This window comes from Bubalus bubalis, chromosome 20, assembly GCF_019923935.1.
Source record: "Bubalus bubalis isolate 160015118507 breed Murrah chromosome 20, NDDB_SH_1, whole genome shotgun sequence".
Classification (NCBI taxonomy): domain Eukaryota; kingdom Metazoa; phylum Chordata; class Mammalia; order Artiodactyla; family Bovidae; genus Bubalus; species Bubalus bubalis.
In genome coordinates, this window is record NC_059176.1 from 4,208,125 (window position 1) to 4,231,613 (window position 23,489).

Genomic DNA, 23,489 nt, shown 5'->3' on the forward strand with positions numbered 1-23,489 from the left:
GTGCTGGCCTGAGGCCCCCACCCCTTGAGGCTGAGCAGCAAGACTGCCCCACCCCCATCAGCAGCTTCCTTCATTCTCCACGTCTGCCAACCTGCACAGTGAATCTTCTGCCTCTACACGGGCCTCCCCCCAGACCCAGACTTCATGTCCTGAGCCTGCCCTCTTATGCCCAGTGACGGCGGCGAGGGTGGCGGGGCAAGATTCCCTCCAAAGTGTCCGTGAGGCTGTTTCTGTTTTGTATGTAGATTCATCTGCATTGCTTTTTTCGTTCCACATACACCCACTCCAGGATTCTTGCCTGGAGAATTCCTATGGACGGAGGAGCCTGGCGGGCCACAGTCCACCCGGTCCCAAAGAGTTGGACACGACTGAGTGATGAACACTTTCACTTTCATAAGCAATATCAGATAATACTTCTCTGACTTCACTTAGTATGATAAACTCTAAGTCTATCCATGTTGCTGCAAATGGCAACCTTCTATTCTTTTTTTTAATGGCTGAGTAACATTCTATCACGTGTAGGTACCACATCTTCTTTCCATTCATCTGTTGATGGGCTGGTTCGAGGTTGGACCATATAAGAGCCACTTCAAAGCTTAAAAAGGCTGTCAGATCAACAAAATCAAATGAAAGGGACTATCAACCCAGAGACTGATAGGTTGACTATCAACCCAACAGTCATAAAAGCCACAAAAGATGGGTTTGGCTGCACAGGTCAGGTCCACACATCAGTGGGTCCCTCTGGGAGGGCCTCTCAGAACCCCTGGGCTCCGGGGTGGGGGAGGTGGAACATTCTGGGTTGGAGGGGAGGCCCCACTAGTCCTCTCCTTTCTTCCCCCTTCTCTTGTCCCTTTCTTGCATCTCTGGTGCTGGCCAGGTGCTCCATTGGGCCTTTGCACATACTGATATCAGAGCCATCCTGCCCTCAAGGGCAGTTTGTCTTCAGCAACACTTCCCTGGCCATGTGACTGGTGCAAACACGGTCCCTGGCTTCTGCACACCCTGCCCTGCCAGCCTCTCCCACTCGGAGTCAGTGCCACTGTAGAGGACTTCGTGGCGACGGCAGGTGTCTGGCCACAGCCGGTGGGCACAGAGCTCCCCTGCCCCATGTCCCCCATTCAGGGGCCACCAGAGACTCGTGGAGCCCGAAACAGACCTGAGGGGAAAGAGCCAGGCTCAGACCAGTCCCACCAGATCCATGTCCCGCCCCCCACAGCCCCAGTTCTATTACTCGCCCCAAGAGTAAGTTGGTGATCCATTTCCTAATTTTCACTTGCTGCCTACAGAAAGGCTAAAAAGGTTGAAGTGTGTGTGAAAGCAATCTGCCAACTAAAATGCACGGCGCAGGTGTGTGTACATGTGCACGAGTGTGTGTGTATGTGTACGTGTGCACAGGTGTGTGTGTGTGTGTGTGTGCACAAATGCGCGTATACCTGCTTGTGTGTACAGAGGATGCAGGGGCAGCCTGTCCTGGCCACGTGATGGTAACGATCATTGAGGCAGCAGGAGAGCCCGCTGAGGCTGGAGCAGGGAGGCTGCGGTTCTGCCCCCGGGCAGCTGTCAGAAGCAGAGGAAAATGGACTCAGCTCTCCCAGGGCCCGGGAGGGGAACGCAGGAAGCCAGGGAACAGCTCTCCTCCATGTTGCCAGGGGACCTTCCTCCTGGAAGACAGGAGCTCAGGGTCCCTTCCTCAGTAGAAGGATGCTGGCCATGGACCCCAGGGGCTGCTCATCAGGCAGAGTGTCATGGTCTTCCAAGGCTAGGAGAGCCAGCCTAACCCCAGCTCTGCTCTTGCTGTGTGACCCGTGGTTATGTGAACACCCTCTCTGGGCCCTGCACGTGCCACCTGCAACAGAGGGGCAGGGTGGGAGAAGAGCAGCACCCACACCCCCAACTGCTGTCAGGGCTGGCACCAGGGCACCAAGCAAACAGCGGATTGCCTGCAGAGGCTGGCATGGGCGGTACAGACCCCTTGGGGTCCCACGGGAGCAGCATGACTCCATCCAGGCTCTGAGGATCCTGTGCTGGACCGCATGGGCTCACATCTGCCGTGGGGACCCAGGAAGTGGCCGGAAGAGAAGCCTGGAGCTGGGCTGGCAGCAGGAGAAGGATTTTGCTGGGAGGCTTATCTGGGGGCAGGCATCCTGGGCAGGACCAGAGGTGTGGCAGGAAGGCCTGGGGATGAAAGTGGCCGGTGCGTGGGTACCTTGAGCCCAGCCCTTACCTCCGGCACGACTTCCCTGGATTTGCACTGTGACCCAAGGAGGTGGGTGCTGTCAACCCCACTATGAGAGGAAGCCCAGTGAAGGGCGGTGACACCCCCAGTGCCAGGGTGCTAGGAAGTGGTGGCCTAAGTGTCAGCAGGATGCTCTGACTCCGGGGCTGGAACCCAGGAAACAAAGCAGCTGGGGACCATGGGCCCCTGGGCTGTCTCCAGCTCCTCCATCCCACCCCCACAGCTCTGAAAACAGGGATCTATGAACTCTGCGATGCAGCCCACTGGGCTGAGGGCATCACTCTGGCAGGTGGCAGCCATCGTTGGGAAGGAAACAGGGTAACAAACGTCAGAATTCATGATGCGGTTATGATGCGTTTAGAGAAATCCTCTTCTGGGGAAGCGTTTTGGTTCTGTGTGTACAAAGAGCTCACCCCTTATTTCACATGAAGCCGCTATGAGTGCCCTGGGATGAGATTGGCCATCTCCTTTCTCACCCCAGCCACCGTCAGCAAGCCCTGGAAGCCACTGCGTTCGGCCTTTTTTTTTTTTTTTTCTTTTTTTTTTTTTAAATTTTATTTTATTTTTAAACTTTACATAATTGTATTAGTTTTGCCAAATATCAAAATGAATCCGCCTGCGTTCGGCCTTTCTCGGCTCCTCAGGGGCCTCCGGGCTTTTGTTCTCTAAACAAGAACGCCGGTGCCGGGCACAGGACAGGAGCCAGGCCGTGCTGGAGGGCTTCCGTGCCGTGGCCCTACCCGCATGCTGGCGCGCTGGCTGGGCAGGGGGGCGGCGCCCCTGTGTGAGGTCTGGGTGCTCAGCGTGTTGAGGTTTGGCTGCGGCTGAATGAGGGGGACCCCAAGGCTCTGGCACGGGCCATGTTGTCCTCTCTTCATGAGTCCCATGGAGTCCCTCACCTGCTGGCCAGAGGTGCCCCGAGGTCCCCAAACCCCAGGTCCCAAAGCTGTTCCACCAGGGCGCTCTCTACTCTGAGAGGTGCTGAACCCTGTGTAATCACAGGGGGTGGGCAGAGACAGAGACCTCCCACTCCGGGGCCACACTCCGTGTGGGTGATGAGCAGAGTGCCTTGGGGAGGAGGTGGATGTCCAGATGATGATGATATGGAGATGGGGGGTCAGGGGCCAAGAAATGCCAGGCTGGCCTGGGAGGCCTATGGGGAAGAAGCCAGCAGTGGGCACCTGGAAGGCAGCCACGGGGTGATCAGATTTGTTTTCCAATCAGGTCACTGACTCTGGCTGGAGTAGGGGGCTGGCCCTGTGTACCTAACTCTTTCCTAATGACTCTCCTCTAACCAGAGGAAGGCCAGACTTGTGTTGGAAGCCCGGGATGTGAGCAAAAACCGCAGTGCATCCAGTTTCAAGTGAAGCTGTCTCCCCTCCTTTGGGCATTGCCAGACACTGCCACTCCTTTTGTTTATTATCTCCATCAAGTTTTAAGGTCTCCCAGACTGGAGGCCATTTTTCTAAATATCTTTGAACATTCCGATGTTTAGAACATGTGGGCTGGCTGTTTTGATCTTAGAGGGTGCTGGGGGCCAACCTCCCCAAGGAAGGCTGGGGAGAACCCTCAGATGCCAACCCTGCAGGGGGGTTCCTTCCCTTCCTGGTCTCAGGCCTCCTGTTTGGGCAATTCTAAGTCCCTGGAAGGTGGCTCAGTGGTAAGGAACCTGCCTGCAATGCAGAAGATGTGGGCTCAATCCCTGGGTCGGGAAGATCCCCTGGAGGAGGGCATGGCAACCCACTACAGTATTTTTGCCTGGAGAATCCCATGGACAGAGGAGCCTGGCGGGCTACAGTCCATAGGGTCACAAAGAGTCGGACACGGCTGAGCAACCGAACACACGTACACAGGCCCCTGGAAACCTTCAGTTGTAATAAACAAGCACAAAGCAAGCTGGTTTTCCCACAAGAGGCCACATGCTCCTTCTGCCCTCCTGGTTTTCCCGTTAGCTACACTGCCTGGCCCAGGTGCCACAGAAGGGGCCTTTGTTTTCCTTCTGTGAACTAAACACATAGAACAAAACAAAAACAGAAACAACAACAACAAAAATCCCCAACACTCTCACACACACATAACTCCACCGTGTCCATAGTCAGGACAGAGGCTGGAAGCCCTGTCGCCTGGCTTCACGTGGCGTGAACAAAGACAGCTGTGCTGGTCAGGCTGGGCCTCTCCAGGTGCCAGGGGAGCCCAGGGGTTTCTCGCATCCCAGGTCTGGGTCCATACTTTGGTCACTTGTTTTTGTGAAAATGACCAATGGACCCCCAACAAGGCTGCTGAGGGGGCCACCAGAGTTTTTAAAGGAGGGAAAACATCATAAAATGGAGGAGGAGGGTCCTCCAGATGGGACCAAAACATGGACACAGGGGCAGCAGGGTACGAGGTGCCCAGGCTTGCCATGTGGGTCTGTTCTGCACGCCCGGGGCACCTCCTGCACCCCCACTGCACACCCGACCCTCTGACTGCCTCCCATCACACCCTCACACACATAAGGGGTCCGAGCCACGTCGGCATAGATACGAACAAACGTTTTGGCCTGGTACTCCATCCAGTAAGCCCCCACCTGCAGAACTGCAGGGCCCCTTAAACTGCAGTGCGACTAGCTGCCTCTCAACTCTTCTCCCGCGTTTCCAAGAGACAACAAAACACGTTTTCCCCTTTCCTGTCCAGTTTAAAGGTTGTTCCTAAAAAGCAATAGTCAACTTACTTTTAGTTTTTTGAAACAGAAAATTATTTACCAAGAACACACGGCTTATTTGTTTTACTCTAAGCTACTCCTTTATTGAAACAACATCACTGGAAAAGCCATTTCAGTACAAATGGAAGATGAATTGAAAAATGGATTTTTTCCTTTTTTTAATCATCACTGGGGTTACTGATTTAAGGGCAGTTGTAGTTCAAACAAAGCCAAGGTCACTCAGTTTGTTACGTAATAGTGAAATAGTGCTGTTTTGTACAAAACAAAACCAGATATTCTTTCAGTTAAAAAAAAAATTGGTGATTTTGCCTGTGCAACTTTTATCTCAAGTAGAAGATGATTCTAATTTTATCTGTGTTCAATAAGCAGATTTTTTAAAAAAAAATCATGAGGCTGGACGTGTTTACTTTTCCTTACAGTTCTCTGAGCAGCTGGAGAAAGTAAAATCACCTTGAATCTAATGTTTTCTGAGCATACTACAATAGTCAGGTCCCTTAGACCCATCTGGAACGAAATTAATTACATCTATGTGTTAGTTTAATAGGAAACAATTTTATTTTCACTTGTATTTTCCTCCGGGATCTTAGGGAAAAAAGGAAAAAAAAAACAAAAAAACAAAAAACAAAACCCAGGATATCAGGAAAAGGCTTTGGTTCCTCATGGCCCATTTTCTCTTTAGGCTTTTTTTGGTTTCCAGCTTTTGTTTTTTTTAATTTTTTACTGTTTTTTTTTTTGTTTGTTTGAAAAAATACACAAAATGGGTATTTTAAATATCAAATAATTATAGAATTTGAACATGACAAAATTTGAGCGCCACTGTACATTTTGACAAAAAATATTATTAAAAACTACCGTCTGCTTTCACTCTATTTACATTCAAACGCCATCCTTTTCATTTCATATCTTCTGATCTGTTCAACCTACCATTTGTTACATATGTAAAAGTTCTGCCGACTATTTCAGAGAATATTTGGGGGAAGAGTAAAAAACCGATCTGTAAAATTTCTACGGAAGCACGCTTGCTTAGTTCACATTAGTTTTAAACACCGTGTCGTGCTTGAAATGGCAAGTGTCGCTCGTGGGCACCGCGAGGCGGCTGCCCGGACTCGGGGTCGCGGCTCTTGGCGCGGCGCGGCAGGGCCGCCAAGGACCTTGCCCTCGTCCCCGAGGCCCGGCTCCGCCCGCAGCCCCCGGGCGCACTCACGCTGTCCCCCGGCCCGGGTGCCGCGCGGCCTTTGGGTCTTTACCGAGGCGAACGGAAGCGTGGGAGAGACCCCCGCGGGGACGAGATGAAGGTGCGCGGCCTGCGTTTCGGCTCCAGCCGCGGGTCCCACCTGCTCTGCCCGGCCCCCGTGCGCCCCAGAGCCGCCGCCGCCACCGAAGCGCACAGCCAAGGCCAGCTGTCGGGACACCCCGAGCTCGTTTGGCTTCCACTGGGCATTTCATCTGCCTCCCCTATCCCGACTAGTTCCGGATTTGCAACCTCACAGGTGTAGGAACTGGGCTGGGCCGGGCTCTTGGTCTTTCGGGGACCCCCCCCCGCAGGGGACCCCACCTCCACTCCTCAGCAATGACCCCTGTGAGCGTACGGCCGGGCCCAGGGCCACGGGTAGGGAACGATCTAGGAGGCCGGGGATCCGAGCTCGCACTCCGCCGCCGCAGGCAGTGGCTCAACCTTCGCCTAGCGCGGCGCCCCGGAGCTGTCCTGGGAGCACGGCCTCCGTCAAGTCGGGCAGGCTAGAGGAGGAGACCCCAGAACTTGTGGGCACAGGGCAGGAGCCCGCGGGCGCCATCGGAAGCAGGCGCGGCAGGGCAGCGCAGCGCAGACACTTGCTCTCGGCCCCCCGCGACCCTTGGAGGCTGGGACGCCCAGCCCTCCCGGGAGGGCGCGACCACCCACGCCGCCGCGGCCGTGTGAACCTGGCCATGACCTAGGCCTGGGGGCGCTGCGGGTCGGGGCGGGAGGGGAGGGGGCTCTGCTTGGCCACCATTTGCCAGCCCCGCATCACCATCCCGAGAGACCTGTCCTCAGTCGGGAGACCCCCAAATCGACCTGCTCCGACCGAGCCCAGCCGACCCCCAACGCCCCGAAACCCCAGGCCAGCCTGGGCGGCTGGGCCCCGCGGGCGCCAGGCACCGGAGGGGGAGGGCCCCGAGGCCCTGGGGCGCCGTTCCAAAGGCCAGAAAATGGAAACTGTGCGAAAAGAATCTCCAAATCCGGCCGGGCCCAAAGCCCACCGGCTTACATAAAGACTCAGGAGCCCGCCCGCCCGCCCGCGGCCTCCCCTCCCGGGGGTGAACAATCGGCCGGCCCCTGGCCAGGCCGTCCTGGGGTTGGCACCACCACCGACCCCCTGACCAAGGGCCTGGCGTGACCCCGGGGAGGAGAAGGGGGTCTCGGTCTCTTCCCACCGTCTGCCCCGAGAAACATTTAACTGGCCTTTAATCACATTAGCAGCCGGCCCCAATTAAGGCCGCGGGCGGGGGAGGCAGGGGAAACCGCCGGCCGTGTCACTTGAGGATAAAGGTCCTTTATGCCCCAGGCCTGGCCTGGGGCGACGCGGCGGGCCGCCGTCCCCAGCCTTTGATTGCAGGCGCCTGGGCCTCGCCGCCGCCGCCATCTCTTTGCCCCTTCAAACTACCCCCGCCCCCGGTCCCCCTCCCCTGCCCCCACTGTGCCATCGCCCTCGGGTGACCCGGTGGCCGGGCAGGACAGCGACCCAGGCCCGGACTCGAGTCCGCGCCCCCCACGCCAGCCGGGACGGGCCCTCCTCAGGCCTGGGCCTGCGCCTGCGCGCTGGGAGCGCTCGAAGGGGCGGCTGCGGGGCTCACCGAGAGCCCCCGGGACGCGCCGCCTGCCCGCCGACGCCCAGCTCCCGGCCAGGACCCTGGTAAGGCCGCTGCCCACTAAGTGGGTCGGAGGGAGGGTGACCCTCGCCGTGGGCGGCCCGGGAAGGTCACCCGCGGGCTTTCTGGGCTCTGTCTGACCTCCTGGGCTCGCGGTGAGCCCCGCTGGGCCCTCCGGCCCGGCCCAGGACCAGTGGCGAGCCAGGCTGGCTGGTCTCCGGGGTCCCAGGCTCCGGCGGCGGCGTCGGGCCTCTGGCGCACAGGGAACACCAGGCCAGGGCGGTGGGGCCGGCCCGCGGCCTTCTGTCTTGGCTCGCCGGCCCAGCGCGGCGGAAAGCGCGCGCTCGAGGGCCGAGCGTCCCCGCGCAGTGCTTACCTTGCTCGGGCGCCCGGACCGCAGTCGTTCCCCTCGCTCCTCCTCGAGGGTCGCCTGGGGCGCGCTCTGGACGGGCCGGGGTCGCGCGAGGACAGAGGCCGCCCGCGCCGCCGGAATGCCTGCCGAGGCTGCCGCCGCCGCCGCTGCCGCCGGCCGCGACGCCCGGGGGGCCGCCGGGGACCCCCGCCCGCCCCACGGCGGCAGCTGCAGCCCGGAGCCGCGTGACCCCGGCCCCGACCTCCCCGCGCTCGGCTGTTTGTCTCGCACAAAAGAGAACACTCATATTTTTCTTTCCCCGGCACCGATTTAACACCCGCCCCATCTCCCCTCCCCCGAATTACCCCCCACCTCCCACACGCTTCGCTGAGAACCGCTTTCTCTCCGCACACCCACTTTGTCTCGCCTTTCTCCACTCTTGAATTCCGTCGTTGTAGTCGAGGATGTCAGCATAGCTTAGAAAGTTTCATAGAAAGTCAGAAAGCAATTAGAGAGGCCCTATTATTGGAGTTTCGCTGGTGCCATGGAATCTTTTAAAGGACAGCTCGAAGCACCGAACACAATCCCATTAAGCCGCCCAGACTCCCACAGTCCTCAATAGGGGTGCTCAATACTTCCACAGACTTTCGCGGCTCATGGGGGAACCGCGGGGTTTCAGTCCCCAGTCCCGCAGCCCACTCAACAACAGCGCGGCCTTGAACCTCGCATTCCTTCCTTTCTCATCGGAATTTCCAATGGGAAAATGGCTTGCAGGGCCGGAGTGGACATTAATTAAAGTCTGCCGAGCGGGCCGAGGTCTCTGCTTGACAAGGGCTATGAAAACCTCAAGCAGTTTCATAAGTAACTCCCCATCCTGTTTATTTGAAGTTTTTCTCTTTTTTAAGTTTTAAAAGTTTTTTTTTTTTTCTTTTCCCCAGCCACTTTCTACAAATGTGAGTGCGATTGAAATCAACTTTTACCTCTGTCCGCTTTCAAATCGATCAGCTGATGTTTGGAAAATGGGTCAAAGAAATTATGCTTTGCTGAGATAAAGACCACGTATGACCAAAGTTTTAGCTTAATTGAATTTTAGTGCCAAATTATAACTCACTGAATAACTGGACTTGGGCACAGGAGGGGTGGAGGAGAAGGCAGTGAAGGACAGGCAATTCTAATGGAAATCCAGCCACCCTGGACTGGGGTCCTGTGGCCGCACGGGTACAATAAGAACTGCAGCTCTATTCCAAGGGATTGAGGTTTATCACACTGTGGCTTTCATGTGGGAAAACGGGGTTGGCCTTGCTTGGTTCTGTGGGTTTGGGTTGATGTTCCTGGGTATTATTTCATGTAGCAGGCAGCTCTTCTATAGAGCATAGCTTCTCCTTTGTTGTTGTTGAGACTAACTTCTGTTCTTGCCAATAAAAATTAATCTCTTCCTTTAGAAGTCAATGTGTAAAGAAAGCAGGTGTTTTGAAGAGAGAAAGTATTTAAAAAATAAAACAGGTACTTGGTTGTCAAAGCAAAATGCCGGGTTTAGAACAACTAGGATTTTGCTCCTGGTGTGTCATCACAGATGTTCATTTTATTAAATAGACGTTTGTATCTGGCAGTTTCTGGATTAATTTCAGGAAGGGAGAAGAGGTGATGGGCTCATAATGAAAGAATTATAATTTAGGTGGTGGTGTACTGAGCCTCAGTTGCAGGCAGATGAGTTGTTTGCTAAATCTATAAGGGGAATAATTAAAAATGAGCATGCGAAGGATGCTTAATTTTTGGATAGTTTGTATTTGTCATCAATTATTTGGAGCTTTTTCTCAAAGTTGCCCCCTTTTTTCTTGTTTCATGGCCCATCTTGGCCATGCTGCCTCCAGGCTCAGCCCCCTGGCCTCTGACCTCTTGTTTTGCATGCATGCTGCACCCGCAGCCAGCCTGCTGGGTTTTTACATCTGTTCTGCTTGCATACATAGGGACCTCTCCCCGCCTAGGTGGTTCAAAAGGGCAGCAGGCCATGCCCCCTCTGCCCCCCACCCCCGACCCCAACACACACACACACACACACACACACACACACACACACACACAGATCCAACCTCGGGCACTTTGTAGCTAGGCCTTCAACACTTCCTGCCTTGGCCATATCAGTTTCTTCCCTGATTCTTAACCAGCTTTTCTTGGTCCTGCCTCTAGGCATTCCTCAGTCCCTCTCCCCACCTGAAACACATTCCGCCTTCCTGTCTACCTGTCCAGACTGCAGTTCTCAGACCAGGATCACAGCCACATCGACCTGGCCCCCATCGGGCTGCAGGGAATTGCCTCCTCTGCTTGGCCTCTAGGGAGGGCCCCGTGCTCCAGTCTGTATTTCATTGCCCTGTGCTTCCTTCTCCCGCTATAGCTGGACTTTGGGGATGTTTCCGGTAGAAGAGAAAATGACAGAGGTGCCTTGAGAGTAGGTGTCATTTTACCCTGGTCACAGGGCTCTGTCAGCACCCTGCACCCACAGAATGGGCCATCCATCAGTCAGCTGCACGTGGATGTGTAAATCAGAACCACATTTGGGTGGCAGCAACAGATGCGCCCAGTCCCTGGAGGTGTGAGCAAAGACAACATGCTTCTGCGCTGAACTCACAGGACCCGTTCCTGGACTTTTTCAAACAACATAAATCAAACTCTTTAAATTCAATGGAATTTTAAACTGTTTAAAAAAGTGAATATGACTCAGTTGGACTGCAAGAGAAAGTGGAAGAAAAACAAACAAAAGCAAATCCAGTAATCCAAACAGTTGAGTCTGCTTTGGGTAGTTTTGATTTGCCCAAGAAAAGGAGCAGATTCCTGAGAAAGAAGCAAAAGATTCCAAAAGTGCTGCGATGTCTCGTCTTCTGGCAGGTTACCTGCACGGGGTGTTGCCAGAGCTGACTTCTAGAACGAGACTGTTCATCCCTGCAGTCTTGAATTGTTAAGGAAAAATGCCATCCAGGACTGTCCCCGCGTGCCCGGGGAGGCGGAAGACAGGCACCTTCTTCAAGGAGCGTGCCGAAAACCTGGCGATAGGGCTGACTCTGAAGAGGTTGACGAATTCCAGTCTGGTCAATAGTGCGTGATTAAAGTAACAAGATAAAAAATGATGTGAACCAAGCCACCTTCAAAACTCTAAAGGGAACAAAGAGATTAGCAATTGCTGCAGTACAGGAAGAAATGAAAATGATGAAAATAACTCAGGAACTTGAAGGAGGAACATTTAACATTTAGAATTCAGTGCAAATGTGTTAACAATCCATCTGTGGGCAAGGTGTCTTTTCTCACCACTTAATCAAATTAACCAAACCAGGAGCGTTAGCATTTAGAGATGCAGTGTGGTTTAGAAGGAGGCCGTCCCAAGAGTCTTCACGTTCAACCAAGACACTGAACTTCTTTCTGGAGTAGCAGATTCTCAGCTCAACGTTTGCAAGGAACGGTAAGATACATCAAGAGAAAAAGCAGGTATACAAGACACAGAGCTGGACTGGAGGACCACCAGGTTAAAATGCACATGTGGCACTCTTTGCGAGCTGTTTTAAAAACTTTGGAAAGCTTCTTCTCTTTCTCCCTGAGAGGAAGTTTCAACAAATGGCTGGATGGTTTAAGTCTTTGCCATCTGTGAAACCCCTGACCACCTTCTCCTGTGTCTCTTCGACTGGGGCCTTAGACCGGATGAAACGCGTATTCTGCCCGCATTATTTTTTGGAGAACAGTTTCAGTGTTGTGATTTTGTTCCAATTCAGTGGTTTAAGAAAATATGTAGGCTCAGGTTCACTTTAAGTGGGTTCACTTGGTGTCCTTCTAGGGGATGGAGAAAGAGAGAAACAAAGCAAGGGAAAAGTTCCTCCTTGAGACTTAATAATTCAACACAGTTAATATTGGGATTTTGGGCTGGTGATGGGTGAGTGGGTACCCTGTGTTGCGGGTTTGTTAAGGACAGCTGGGGGTCAAGGCCAGGTCATCCGTCTCAGTCCTAAATATCCCCCTTCTTATTCACAGTAATTTTGGGGCATCTTTGTCCTGATCAACCACCAGGCTCCTTGCATTCGATTTTGACCTTACTGGTCCACACAACCTTTGGGACTTGTTTTCCAGAGCTTAGATTTTTTTTTTTTTCTCACATTTTAAAAGGAGGGTACAGTGTAGAGACTATCTTATGGAATCCTGTAGCCTGGGAATGTTCCCTTATCAAACCTGTGGGCATTTTCACAGAAAACATATGCATTTTCACTTTCAGAGGCATAAAAAAATTGAGACTATAAATAACCTCACGTCAGGATTGTGTGCTAAATTTAGGAAACAATGTTTGATTTTCAGGGTTTTTTTTGGAGTTTGGGGCTCGCATGTGAGGGACTGTGGTCCTGGATTACAGAACTCTGCCTCTTTTCCTTAAATAAGAAAGGCGCTGATTCGAGGATCCTTCAAGATCCTTTCGCGTGGGTCAGTTTTAACTGTAGCATTAGTCTTTGTTTAGAGAATGCTTATATATTTTGAGAGAATTCACAGTAATGTAGGGACTAAAGACCATGCTTAGCGTATCAGAAGAGCTCGTTCTGACATTCTGCTGTAGGTAGGGGAGTGGGAGCTGGAGGCATCTTCCTGGCTGGACGAAGTGCCAGGGACAGCAGGTGACCTCCGATGGCCATGTCTCATTCCTCCCCCTGCCAGGAAACTCTCTGAGGTTGAGAAAAGCAGCAAGTGACTTCATTTGCCTCTGACCTTTCGAACGAAAATAAACTGTACATGACTAATAGAACCTAAGGTACTAAGAGGTCCTTAAGATGATGGAAATTGCCCACCAGCATGTGGACGGACCTCCTGCAGGGGTAGAGGCTTGGTTACATAACCTCTACTATCCTGTCCAGTTTTGACTCAGTAAGCTGGCGTGACCTATATTAAGTTCTAATAAACATCAGCTGTTTCAAGAGATACACATACTTTGCACAGAAATAGCCACCATTCCGATTCAAATGGAACTGGGATGTATATTTTAATGGTGACATTTTTGTTTCGTAAGAAAAGTCACTGGTTGTTTGTGAATTTGATTGCATTCTTTTAGACCCTTAAGGGCCAATTATTAATAAATGCACACAGACTGTGTGCCCTCTTGGAAATGTCAGAAATCTGCATTCGATTTTATGTCGTGTTAGACACAAGTGTTTGACCTACAGGAACACGTGCAGGTAAAGTGGAAACCCTGGAGAGGACTGATCTATGAGGCCGGTGTTCAGTTTTGCAGGCAACGCTTCAGGAATCCATTCAGTAGCTCAAAGCAAAAATGGTCCTGTCTTAGTGATGTGGCTTTTGGGGGGTTGTTGGGGTTCTGTGTGCATTCCAGAGGTCCTGGCTTTAGGACCTGGAGGTCCTGGAGATGTCTGTTTACACTCATGAAAGAAGAGAGTTAGGGGGCCCGCATTCCCTGGGTTGGAAAGGGTGGGGAGGGAGTGGACAGGAAGCATCAGCTGAGAGGTGCTCTCCTGGTGTGTCCTGGAACTTTCCAGAGAAACAAGATGGACTTGAGAAAGGTGGTTGACGTGGTGGCATTCTGCCTGATCTCTCACCCACAGGTCTGGCGTGCTGCAGTTCACGGGATTGCAGGGAGTCAGACACGACTAAGTGACTGAGCAACCATATATATTTAAGCACATGCTGCTTGGAGGCACTGACCATAGAAAGCTTTAAAACCTGGCCGATAAACACCTCCGAAGGAGCAGAGGCCATGCCTGCCCCACGGCAGTGTTTTCATCTAAACTTCTTCTTCATATTTCTCACGTCAGCACCGTTTCAACTGAAGATCTCAAGGTATTGTGTCCAGCTCTTTATACCAGTAAAGCATCTCTTTCATTTTGCACAATTAAGATTTGGGGAAGCAGGTGAAGGTGTAGACAGGAGAAGAGAGAGCCGGGTTATACAGAAGGTCAGAGGATCAGAGGACTGGGAGCAGCAAATCCAGAAACTGCCTGAGGCCGAGGGGTGACGTCACTGCTGTCAAGGTCAAGAAGAAATCATCTCTGCCTCTTCTTGGCCCAAGGCCTGGTGATAGCCTCAGAGCACTGGTTACAGGGCAGAGGCACTGTGTCAGATGCATCAAACGGGACAATTTTGGGGGACCCGTCATCCAGGCTGAGCAAGGAGGGGACACATCCTTGGAGAGCTGGTGCCTGAGCTGAGGCCCATGGGATTAGTTGGCATTGATCAAGACAAGGGATGCTGTGGGGGTGATGCACGAACAGGATGGTCCAGGGAGAGGGAACAGATGGCCCGAAAAGGGATGGTGTTGTCTCCGGGGACCCCACTCCATCACCAGGCCTCCATCCTCCACCAGGCTGCAAGCCAATGGGGTGATCTCTTTCCCTACAGGTTGATTTGCATGGCTTCCCAAGTGGTGCTAGTCGTAAAGAACCTGCCTGCCAATGCAGACGTAAGAGACACTGGTTCCATCCGTGGGCTGGGAAGATCCCCTGGAGAAGGAAATGGCAACACGCTCCAGTATTCTTGCCTGGAAAATTCCATAGACAGAGGAGCCTGGTGGGCTACAGTCCACAGGGCTGCAGAGTCAGACACGACTGAGTGACTATCTTGGCCTGTATATGTCTATCCTGGATTGCAGCAAATTCAAGGTTTGCAGACTTTAATAGGTACTCACAGAAGAGAAGGTATTCATTGGAAGGACAGATGCTGAAGCTCCAATACTTTGGCCACTTGATGTGAAGAGCCAACTCACTGGAGAAGACCCTGATGCTGGGCAAGATTGAGCGCAGGAGGAGAAGGACAAAGGATGAGATGATTGGATGGTATCATCGACTCAATGGACATGAGTTTGAGCAAAGTCTGGGAGATAGTGATGGACAGGGAAGCCCGGCGTGCTGCAGGCAATGGGGTCGCAAAGAGTCGGATACGACTGAGCGACTGAACAACAACAGCCCAGAAAAGAAGCACCCAATGGACAGCCTCCCAACATTTGATGTGGAGGATGTTTCCAGATTCTGATTCGTGGGCCTTGTTGGCTTAAGCTCAGCATCTCTGTATATTGTCTTTAACTCACCTATTTAGTGAACCTTTATTGAGCATCTAATGGCCCAGGCACAGGGGTAAATGGTCAGTGGATGGGCACAGTTTCTGCCCTCCTGGGGCTTGCAGTCTGCAGGGGGAGACTCTTCAGGGCAGATTCTTCAGCAGCATCGTGTGACCCAGGGGGTTTTTTAACATGTGCTGTTTCAGTGGCTCAGAAGGAAAAGACCCTTCAGCAGACATCTCCAGGAGCCCTGCCAAGGCGCCCTATGAGGTGCTGTGAGTGTGTGAGGTGGTCCCGGCTCCCAGCAAGTTCGGGGTTGGGTGGGGAAGGTCATGGAAGGTCATTTGAGTGTTAGCGGTGGTAGAGGTCGTGGGGCCATATGGAGGGAATATTCAGTGCTATGGATGGGGCATTCCAGGAAGAGGGGAGACCACTACAACGCTGACTAGAGCACAGGAGGCCCTTTGGGGGCTGGGGGAGAAGGTGGGACAGTAGTGGTGAGGGCCAGAGTTGGGTGGCAGGGGCTGGCCTCTCCTGGGCTTGTCTGCAGTCCTTGAATTACATGCTCCAGATGACAAGAATTATGAAGGCTGAGGTCGTCTTGTTGAAGATGTTCTACTGAATTAAGTTCATGTTTTCTATGAAATGTTCTGCAACGTTAGTTATAATTGGACATCTCTTAAAAGAAAAATCTCATTTCCCAGATGTCACCTGGATAGCTTATTTCCATGTCCGGTTAAACTTCCTGCTGGATAAAGATTTCCAGTGCGGAATGCCAAGAGCTGGTAGGGACATGGTCCTTTTCCGGGACAACAGTGGGGTCAGTCATGCTGATGAATGTGCCCGACTTTCGCAGGTAGCTCCAGCTGGCTTGCTTGTGCTGCACCTTTGGGTACCACTTCTGGGATGAGGACGGAGGCGGTAATGTGAGGCTGGCAGTGGGAACCAGGGCGCTCACTTGTTCTGGAGCCAGCTGGTCTGAGCTTGCTGTGATGTGAGCTTGCTAACACTTGGGAACCAAGCGATCGCAGTTTTTGAAGGTGCTTTACTGCAAGTTTCCTATTTTTTCCCTCCTGAGCGTGACAGAGCCTTCTACTCTGAAGCTGCGGATGGCAGCAGTGGCTGAAGCAGCTGGGCAGCTCGCCTGTGACTCCTTCTCAGCCCCGGAGAGCTCCCGGTCTATACGATGAAGTTGATTCGTGGGCTCAGCTGAATGTTTTTCCTTTCCTTTTTCTCTTTTTTAAAAGAGCAACTGGTTAGTAATTAGTTGTTCCATTCGACTGTTTTTCTCTTAAATTTTTTTTTTATGTGGTAGAAGTTTTTTTTCTGGGCAAATTCTCAGGGTTTAATTGCACTTAAAAATTGTGGAGCCTGTCAGAGTAAATTGCAGATAGAATAGTTTTACCCAATAAAACTAGTCCTGTGATTGCCACCGTTGTCAGGCTTCTCAGATAAAGTTGTGGGAAGGAGAATTTAAGTCTGCACGCTGAACCACACTTCAAATCAGTATTCAGCACGAGGCTCATCACGCTCAAAGACAGATACCCAGGGTAGCAGCTTTGATGTTGGAGAAATCAGACATTGATTTTAAAATGATTTTTCAAATGCTGCCCACCTAAAGAAAAGGAGAAGTGCCTACCCCAATGGGCTTAAAGTTAAAGCAGTGCAATTAAAAAAAATTATTGAAATAGAATTGATTTGCAATGCTGTAAAGTAGTGTAATTTGTGAAAAATGTTTTAAAAGGCAAAAGCCACTTTACAGCATGTTAAAAACAGTAAAGCATAAGCAATATTAGCTGCTAGCTTCCTGTAAAGTTGCGTCTGCTCTTTGGCTCAGTGAAGTTTCTGTTTATTCCTGGGAGCAAATGAGATGGCTGAATGGCCTAAGTGGCTCTAGCCTTTTCTTGGGCCGTGAGAAAAGGTCCCCTGCCACCCACCCTACACTTCCCAAGTAGTTTCTGTGTGTGTGTGTGTGTGTTCAGTCGCTTCAGTCATGTCCAACTCTTTGCAACTCTTTGCAACTATAGCTCGCCAGGCTCCTCTGTCCATGGGGTGCTCCAGGCAAGAATACTGGAGTGGGTTGCCATGTCCTCCTCCAGGAGATTCCCCACCCAGGAACTGAACCTGAGTCTTCTGTGGCTCCTGCATTGCAGGCTGATTCTTTACTGCTGAGCCACTGGGGAAGCCCATCAAGTAGTGTTTAATCCCCTAAAAAATAGTTTCATCTTCCTTTCTTCCCTTTTTAATAAGGGAGCTTCTAGTGCTAGATTTATCTTCACAAAAGACAGAACTTTCTAGAATATGCAGCTTATCTTTCAACCCAACTTGGATTTCTGAGGACAAAAGCAGACTCTATACTTTTTATTCTTCCTCCCAGAGTCCATCGCTTATACTGACCAATAATAAACTTCAACCAATTATTGGATCTACTGAGGATGGGAAGTAGTTCCTCTCCTGTTTGAAATCATTTTTAAGTTAACTACATTATGTCAGTCTATTGCTAATCTGTAATATACATTTATATTTCGTGTGGTTCCCTATAGACCATGATGGACAGAGAAAAGCACCTTCCTTATGTGAAAAGTATCAACTCGTTTCTGCTCTTCAGCATTGTGGAGAAGGTGAGTTAAATAATATGTGGCAGCGGGTATGGGTTCCGTCCCTGGTCAGGAAGCTCAGATCCCACATGCCTGGAGGCCAAGAAACCAAAACCTAAAACAGAAGCAATATTATAAAAAATTCAAGAAAGACTTTAAAAATGGTCCACATCAAAAAATCTTTTTAAAAAATCAGTGCAATTAAAAAAAGAGAGAGAGAGAGAATATGGGTATCACCTGGGAACTGGAAGCCTGGGCCCCAGAAGCTGACTGCCTCAGGCCTGGCCAGGGTCTTCACCCTCGAGCTGTGCTATGTAAGTTCTGTGACCCAGACGAACTCAGTGTGATGCCCGACCCAGCACAGTAGGTAATCGTGTGTGTGATCATGTTTATAATCAATCGTTAAGGAGAAAACAGTATTTCACAAAAACAAAACTAGGAGAATGAAGGTGACTGTGTATTTGTCTTACATGTGTTAGTTGCTCAGTCGTGTACGACTCTTTGCGACCCCATGGACTGTTGCCCACCAGGCTCCTCTGTCCATGGAATTCTCCAGGCAAGAATCCTGGAGTGGGTTGCCATTCCTTTCTCCAGGGGATCTTCCCGACCCAGGGATCCTCCATTGCAGGCAGATTCTTTACGGTCTGAGCCCCAGGGAAGCCCTATTTGTCTTATGAGTGATATATATATTTTTCCAAATGGGACATCAAGAGTACTAGCTATAATCAGTTAATAGAATTATGTACATTTTCCATATCCGAGTCCTAGAAATTTAAAAATTGGTTGCCCATGGGAGTTACTGGGTTATGTGTCTTGTGTGTGTTTGTCTACACATTTAGTGTATCCGGTCACTTTATGCATTTTGTATTCATTTTGTGGGCTGCCAAATAATAACAGCAGGGCAGCATCAGCTCTGTATCTGCTTGGAAATGACCATAAACACCACCACAGAAACTGAGAGCTCTTGCGTGTAGGCACCTGCCTCTCTGTCAGCACAGAAGAGCAGGGGGCTGTTTAGGAGAGGCTTGGGAGATGGGGGCTCAGAGCTGTGCCCCCTGTGCCCCTGCGGAAGGCGGGGGCAGGGCTTCCTTGCTCTTCCTCTGGGTAGAAGGGGGCGGCTGGGGCCCCGGAGCTGGTGCCCCAGAGGCACCCGGCAAGTGTTTCTGGTGCCAGCTAGTCCCTGGCAGAGGGAGTCACGAGCCGGGTGGAAGGGAGGAATGTGGGCCACAGAGGAGATCTGCCCCCCAGCCCTGGGCCCTGGACAGCCTTGGGACCTTGCAGAACTGCCTCTCCCTTCTCTTGCAATGACCTGCCATTCCCCTTTAGAAGCCGGGTGGGAGACAGATGCCACTGAGTATAATAATACCACATCCTAGCTGAAAAAGAGGCGATTGCTTTCTGAAATAGTTACTTCTCTATAAGTGCCTGAGGGAGATAAAACAATTGGATGTCTGATAGAAGTGGTAACATGTTTTCTCCAGTCCTGCCTTCTATACATCTATTTCGCTGAGTGCACCGTTTTTCACAAGAGCGTTTCCTACCTTGGGGTCATCTTTGTGCTGGAGATTACAGAAAGCCAGCTCACACCATAAATTGCTTCACCACAAAAAGGCCCTTCCAACTTCTCACATTCTGGGTCAGAATTTTTTTGTGTGTGGTTTTTTTTTGAGGTTCAGATGCCTCCCTCCCCAGTTCACCCCAGATAACTGTGCATGATAATGTAAATGCCGAGAGTCTTTGTCTATGCGCAGTAGAATAGGCCCGGTGTTAAAATACCTTATATGCCTCATATTTTAGGAAATGCACACAATATATACAATCGATTTACTCTCAAGCTATATCTTAGGTTCAAATCTGTCCACTAAAAACCTTTCTGATGACATATTTGAGATAAATATGGTAAAAAAAAATAGGTTGAGGATTGGATCCACAAATGTAAACCAGTTTATATAAACCACTGTTAACGAGCAGTTGTTTGATTTCATCTGGGTAATACTGAATGCCAGCTTGTGTGTGTAGCCAGACTCTAAACGTGAATCTTGTGTATGAAGAGACACTTTTTAAACAAATTACATTGACTTTGTACTGGAGTATAGTTGATTTACGGTGTTGTGTTAGTGCCAAGTGCATAGCACAGTAATTCAGTTATACTTACATCCACTTTTTTCCAGATTCTTTCCCCTTATAGGTTATTACACAATACTGAGCAGCATTCCCTGTGCTCCATGGTAGGTCCTGAAAAGACAACATTTTTGATGGAAGCTCTGAAGCAGAATTATGTGCTACATTTTTATAAGATGTATCAAAAGTGTTTCATATTTTTTCCCTCAAAGAGAGTGTCAGGTTAAATTCTTCTGCAGCTCCTACTGTCTGTACCGGAGGTGTCTTCAGTTACTTTGTCTTGAGGCTAAAGGGATTTAATGAGAGCTGACCTAATGGTTGGGCCTGACACTCTTCTGAGGGCTCTGCCTGTGTTGACTCATCAATTTCTGGTCCATCTGGTGAGACGGGGCCTCTTATTATCTCCATCTTACAGCCAAGGAAACTGTAGCTCCATGAGGCTAAATGTCTCATCCACCCTTGAACGGGGATTCACACCAGACGCCAGACTTCAAGAGCGTGCGTGCTTCTCAGTATTAAAGAGGAATCCGGGGAGTCTTTGTTTTCAATGGCAGCTTATTACGTTACCAAGTCTGTAATAGTAACTACGAATGGCGTAAATTAGGACACTGGGCAGATGTCACAATGGTAAGTGTTCTGAACTTCTGCTTGAAATACACTTCTGTTGACAGGGAGCCAGCTAGAGCCATGGAAGTCAGAAACACTCACCCATGATGATCAGAGGATGTCTTCAGACTGGATTTGTCCTGTGAACACGTAAAAGAGAACTAATGTTATAAATACAGACCCTACAGACATAAGAACTGTGAGTTAACACTTGATAGGGGAGAGTTAAAAATACCACTTTAACTAAAAAGCACTCTAAGTTTATCATGCTCTCTCACCTGCCAAGTGTTGAGAGAGTCTTTCTCAGGAGCTTGAGAAAACCAAGTCAAGAGATAATAAAAACACTTCTGGGTGGACAGGAAGAGACTTATCAATGTGCAAGTGTTATCAAGAGAGAGAGAAAAAGTGAACATTTGCAAAGAACAATCCTCCATTTCTCAAGAATAGCAGTAGTTTCAAAGGGAGCAAGTTAAACACCAACCTGGGGGCTACTAGTAAAAAAGGGCAGGGACACTTGAAAGTGGAAGCCGCTCAGTGGTGTCTGGCTCTGTGAGACCCCATGGACTGTAGCCCGCCAGGCTCCTCTCTCCCCGGCATTCTCCAGGCAAGAATCCTGGAGTGGGTAGCCATTCCCTTCTGCAGGGGATCTTCCCGACCCAGGGCTGGAACCCACATTGCAAGCCGATTGTTTGTGACACTTAATGAAATACTGATTGCCAGTTGCATGCTGTTGAGACCAGAATGGCTCCCTGGGACTTCCTTACACAATCCCTGGGACAGACCAACAGACTATTTGCGGGAGTAGCCGGGTACTGCATTTCTGACATTTGTGTATTTCAACACATTTGATTTAGTGGTTAAGTGAAGTCATACATGCATCTGTGCTAAGTCTCTTCGGTCGTGTCTGACTCTTTGTGACCTTGTGGACTGTAGCCCTCCAGGCTCCTCTGTCCATGGGATTCTCCAGGCAAGAATACTGGAGTGGGTTGCCCTGCCCTCCTCCAGGGGATCTTCCCAACCCAGGGATGAAACCTGGGTCTTTTATTTCTCCTTCATTGGCAGGCGGGTTCTTTACCACGAGTGCCACCCGGGAAGCTCCTCAGTGGTCACTGACGATCAAATATCCTTAAAGGAACCCCCGCTAACAATCCCTCCACATTGGAAGGGTCCCAAGAACCTGGTGGGGGGGAGGATGAGGAGTGGAAGGTGATGCCTCTGTGACTTTCAGGCTCTGGGTTGGTTTCATTAGGGAATCAGATATGTTTGTGCTTATTTCGAAGCAGAAGAAATACACTTTTATAGGAAGACGGGAAACTCAGCTCTCATCCTGCCCACTGGAGTCCATGGCATAACTTCCAGATGGTGATATTCAGATTCTTTTGATAATCCTCCAGCTAGGAATATGAAATACATACGAGAGAAAAAAAAACTTAAGCCCTGGGGGAAAAAAGATAAGCGCATCCTAATGACTAGCAATCCCTTGTCTGTATTTAATGAAGTGTTCACCTTCTGGTGTGAGTGTCTGGAAGTCAGCTATGGGTGATACTGCGGTATGAACTTCACATGGTCCTTTGGGGTGCCTGACTTCATCTGCCTGCTCGCTCTGCCTTTCCAGTGCTCAGAACAGGGTGTGGGGTGGTGTAGATGCTGGAACTATTGATGGCCAAGGGACCGAGTGATCGACAGGGATGAGTCTAGCATAGGAGGCATTCGACAGAGAAGTGCCATTTAAGTACTGATTAGAAAATACATCAGTGGACCCCGGAGACCGTCACAGTGGTATCTGCTAATGCAACCTTCTTTCACCTTTCTAGGGTCTTTAACAGCTGCAGAAAAATCAAGAAGACCCACAGGCAAATTTCGAAGAATGCATGGCTAATTTACAAACAAGGGGGAAACAGAAGGTTGAGAAACTCAGCGGCTTCAAAGACGGCAGAAGACGGCAAACAACTCGGAAAGCAGCCTCCGCGGTGAGTGCAAGCTCTGTTTGCTTTTCAGTGGTGATTTCTGAGGATTAATTTTGAGAGGGAAGAGGGACTTTACTCCTGCGTGTAGGATGGCTCTCCATCATGAACCGTTGTTTTAACGGACTAAAGAATTTGTTTGGCACACACTTGCTCAGAACCCAAGGGAAAAAAGCCAAGTTCCCTTGAGGCTGTCAGCCCCGGAGGACAGGAGTCAGTTTGAAACGTCTTAGCTTTAAGAAGGTGGCAGAATTACATAATTATTCACAACTCATAAGAAATTAAAATACCTCTTCCAAATATGAAGTTGTGAGATAACACAAACCACAAATTCTAGACTTTCAGAGAGCGCGTGCCTCGTTCGGCCTCCTACGCAGAAACCCACAGCAGAATGTGCGCGGCGAACACGTTGCCGCGCTGCCCTCGCTTCCCCAGGGTCCTTCCGCGCACAGGAGGGTCCCATTGCGCACAGGAGGGCCCCTCCGCGCACAGGAGGGCCCCTCCGCTGGGCTCCTTCGTGATGCTCAGGGATCTCAAGACGGAGCATGTTGGAGAAGCAAGTGGTCATCACAAGGCCCCTGGGACCACGGAGGAACTTCTGCAGGAGGTAAGGAATCGCCTAGAAAGTCCTAGAATAAAGGCACAGCACGATGGGACGGTGGGGGGTGGGGTGGGTTGGAAGTATGGAGAAATGGTCACATGGGCCCAAGGAGTCTGTCTTTTTCTTGGGGGGAGGGGGGGAGGGGCCCTAGGGGCACTGTGCGCTCTTCATGTTTGTGAATAAGTCTGAAAATTATCAGTTCAGTTCAGTCTCTCAGTCGTGTCAGACTCTTTGTGACCCCATGGGCTGCAGCATGCCAGGCTTCCCTGTCCATCACCAACTCCTGGAGCTTACTCAAACACGTGTCCATCGAGTCAGTGATGCCATCCAACCATCTCATCCTCTGTCCTCCCCTTCACCTCCCACCTTCAGTCTTTCCCAGCATTAGGGTCTTTTCAAGTGAGTCAGTTCTTCTCATCAGGTGGCCAAAGTAT

The 23,489-nt window shown here is 50.7% G+C and overlaps 2 protein-coding genes across 35 annotated transcripts in view; one reads left to right on the top strand and one right to left on the bottom strand.

Moving 5' to 3' along the window:
- LOC112580945 (uncharacterized PE-PGRS family protein PE_PGRS36) overlaps positions 1-9,991 on the bottom strand; it is a 41,580-nt gene extending 31,589 nt beyond the window's left edge. Inside the window, exon 1 of one of the 4 annotated variants that reach the window (XM_025271843.3) lies at positions 8,161-8,544. In XM_025271843.3, the coding sequence (XP_025127628.3) occupies positions 8,161-8,482 (322 nt within the window). In that variant the 5' untranslated portion in view covers positions 8,483-8,544. The other 3 variants (XM_025271842.3, XR_003105399.3, XR_003105398.3) reach the window with 3 other exon arrangements.
- The window catches only part of LOC123330880, a 187,983-nt gene continuing 164,995 nt past the window's right edge, over positions 502-23,489 (top strand). For 12 of the 31 annotated variants that reach the window (XM_044933369.2, XR_006547130.2, XR_006640395.1 and 9 more), the window contains exons 1-5: positions 14,950-16,421; positions 17,710-17,787; positions 20,300-20,511; positions 22,305-22,460; positions 22,792-23,061. In XM_044933369.2, the coding sequence (XP_044789304.2) occupies positions 22,362-22,460; positions 22,792-23,061 (369 nt within the window). In that variant the 5' untranslated portion in view covers positions 14,950-16,421; positions 17,710-17,787; positions 20,300-20,511; positions 22,305-22,361. The other 19 variants (XR_006547134.2, XR_006547132.2, XR_006547131.2 and 16 more) reach the window with 19 other exon arrangements.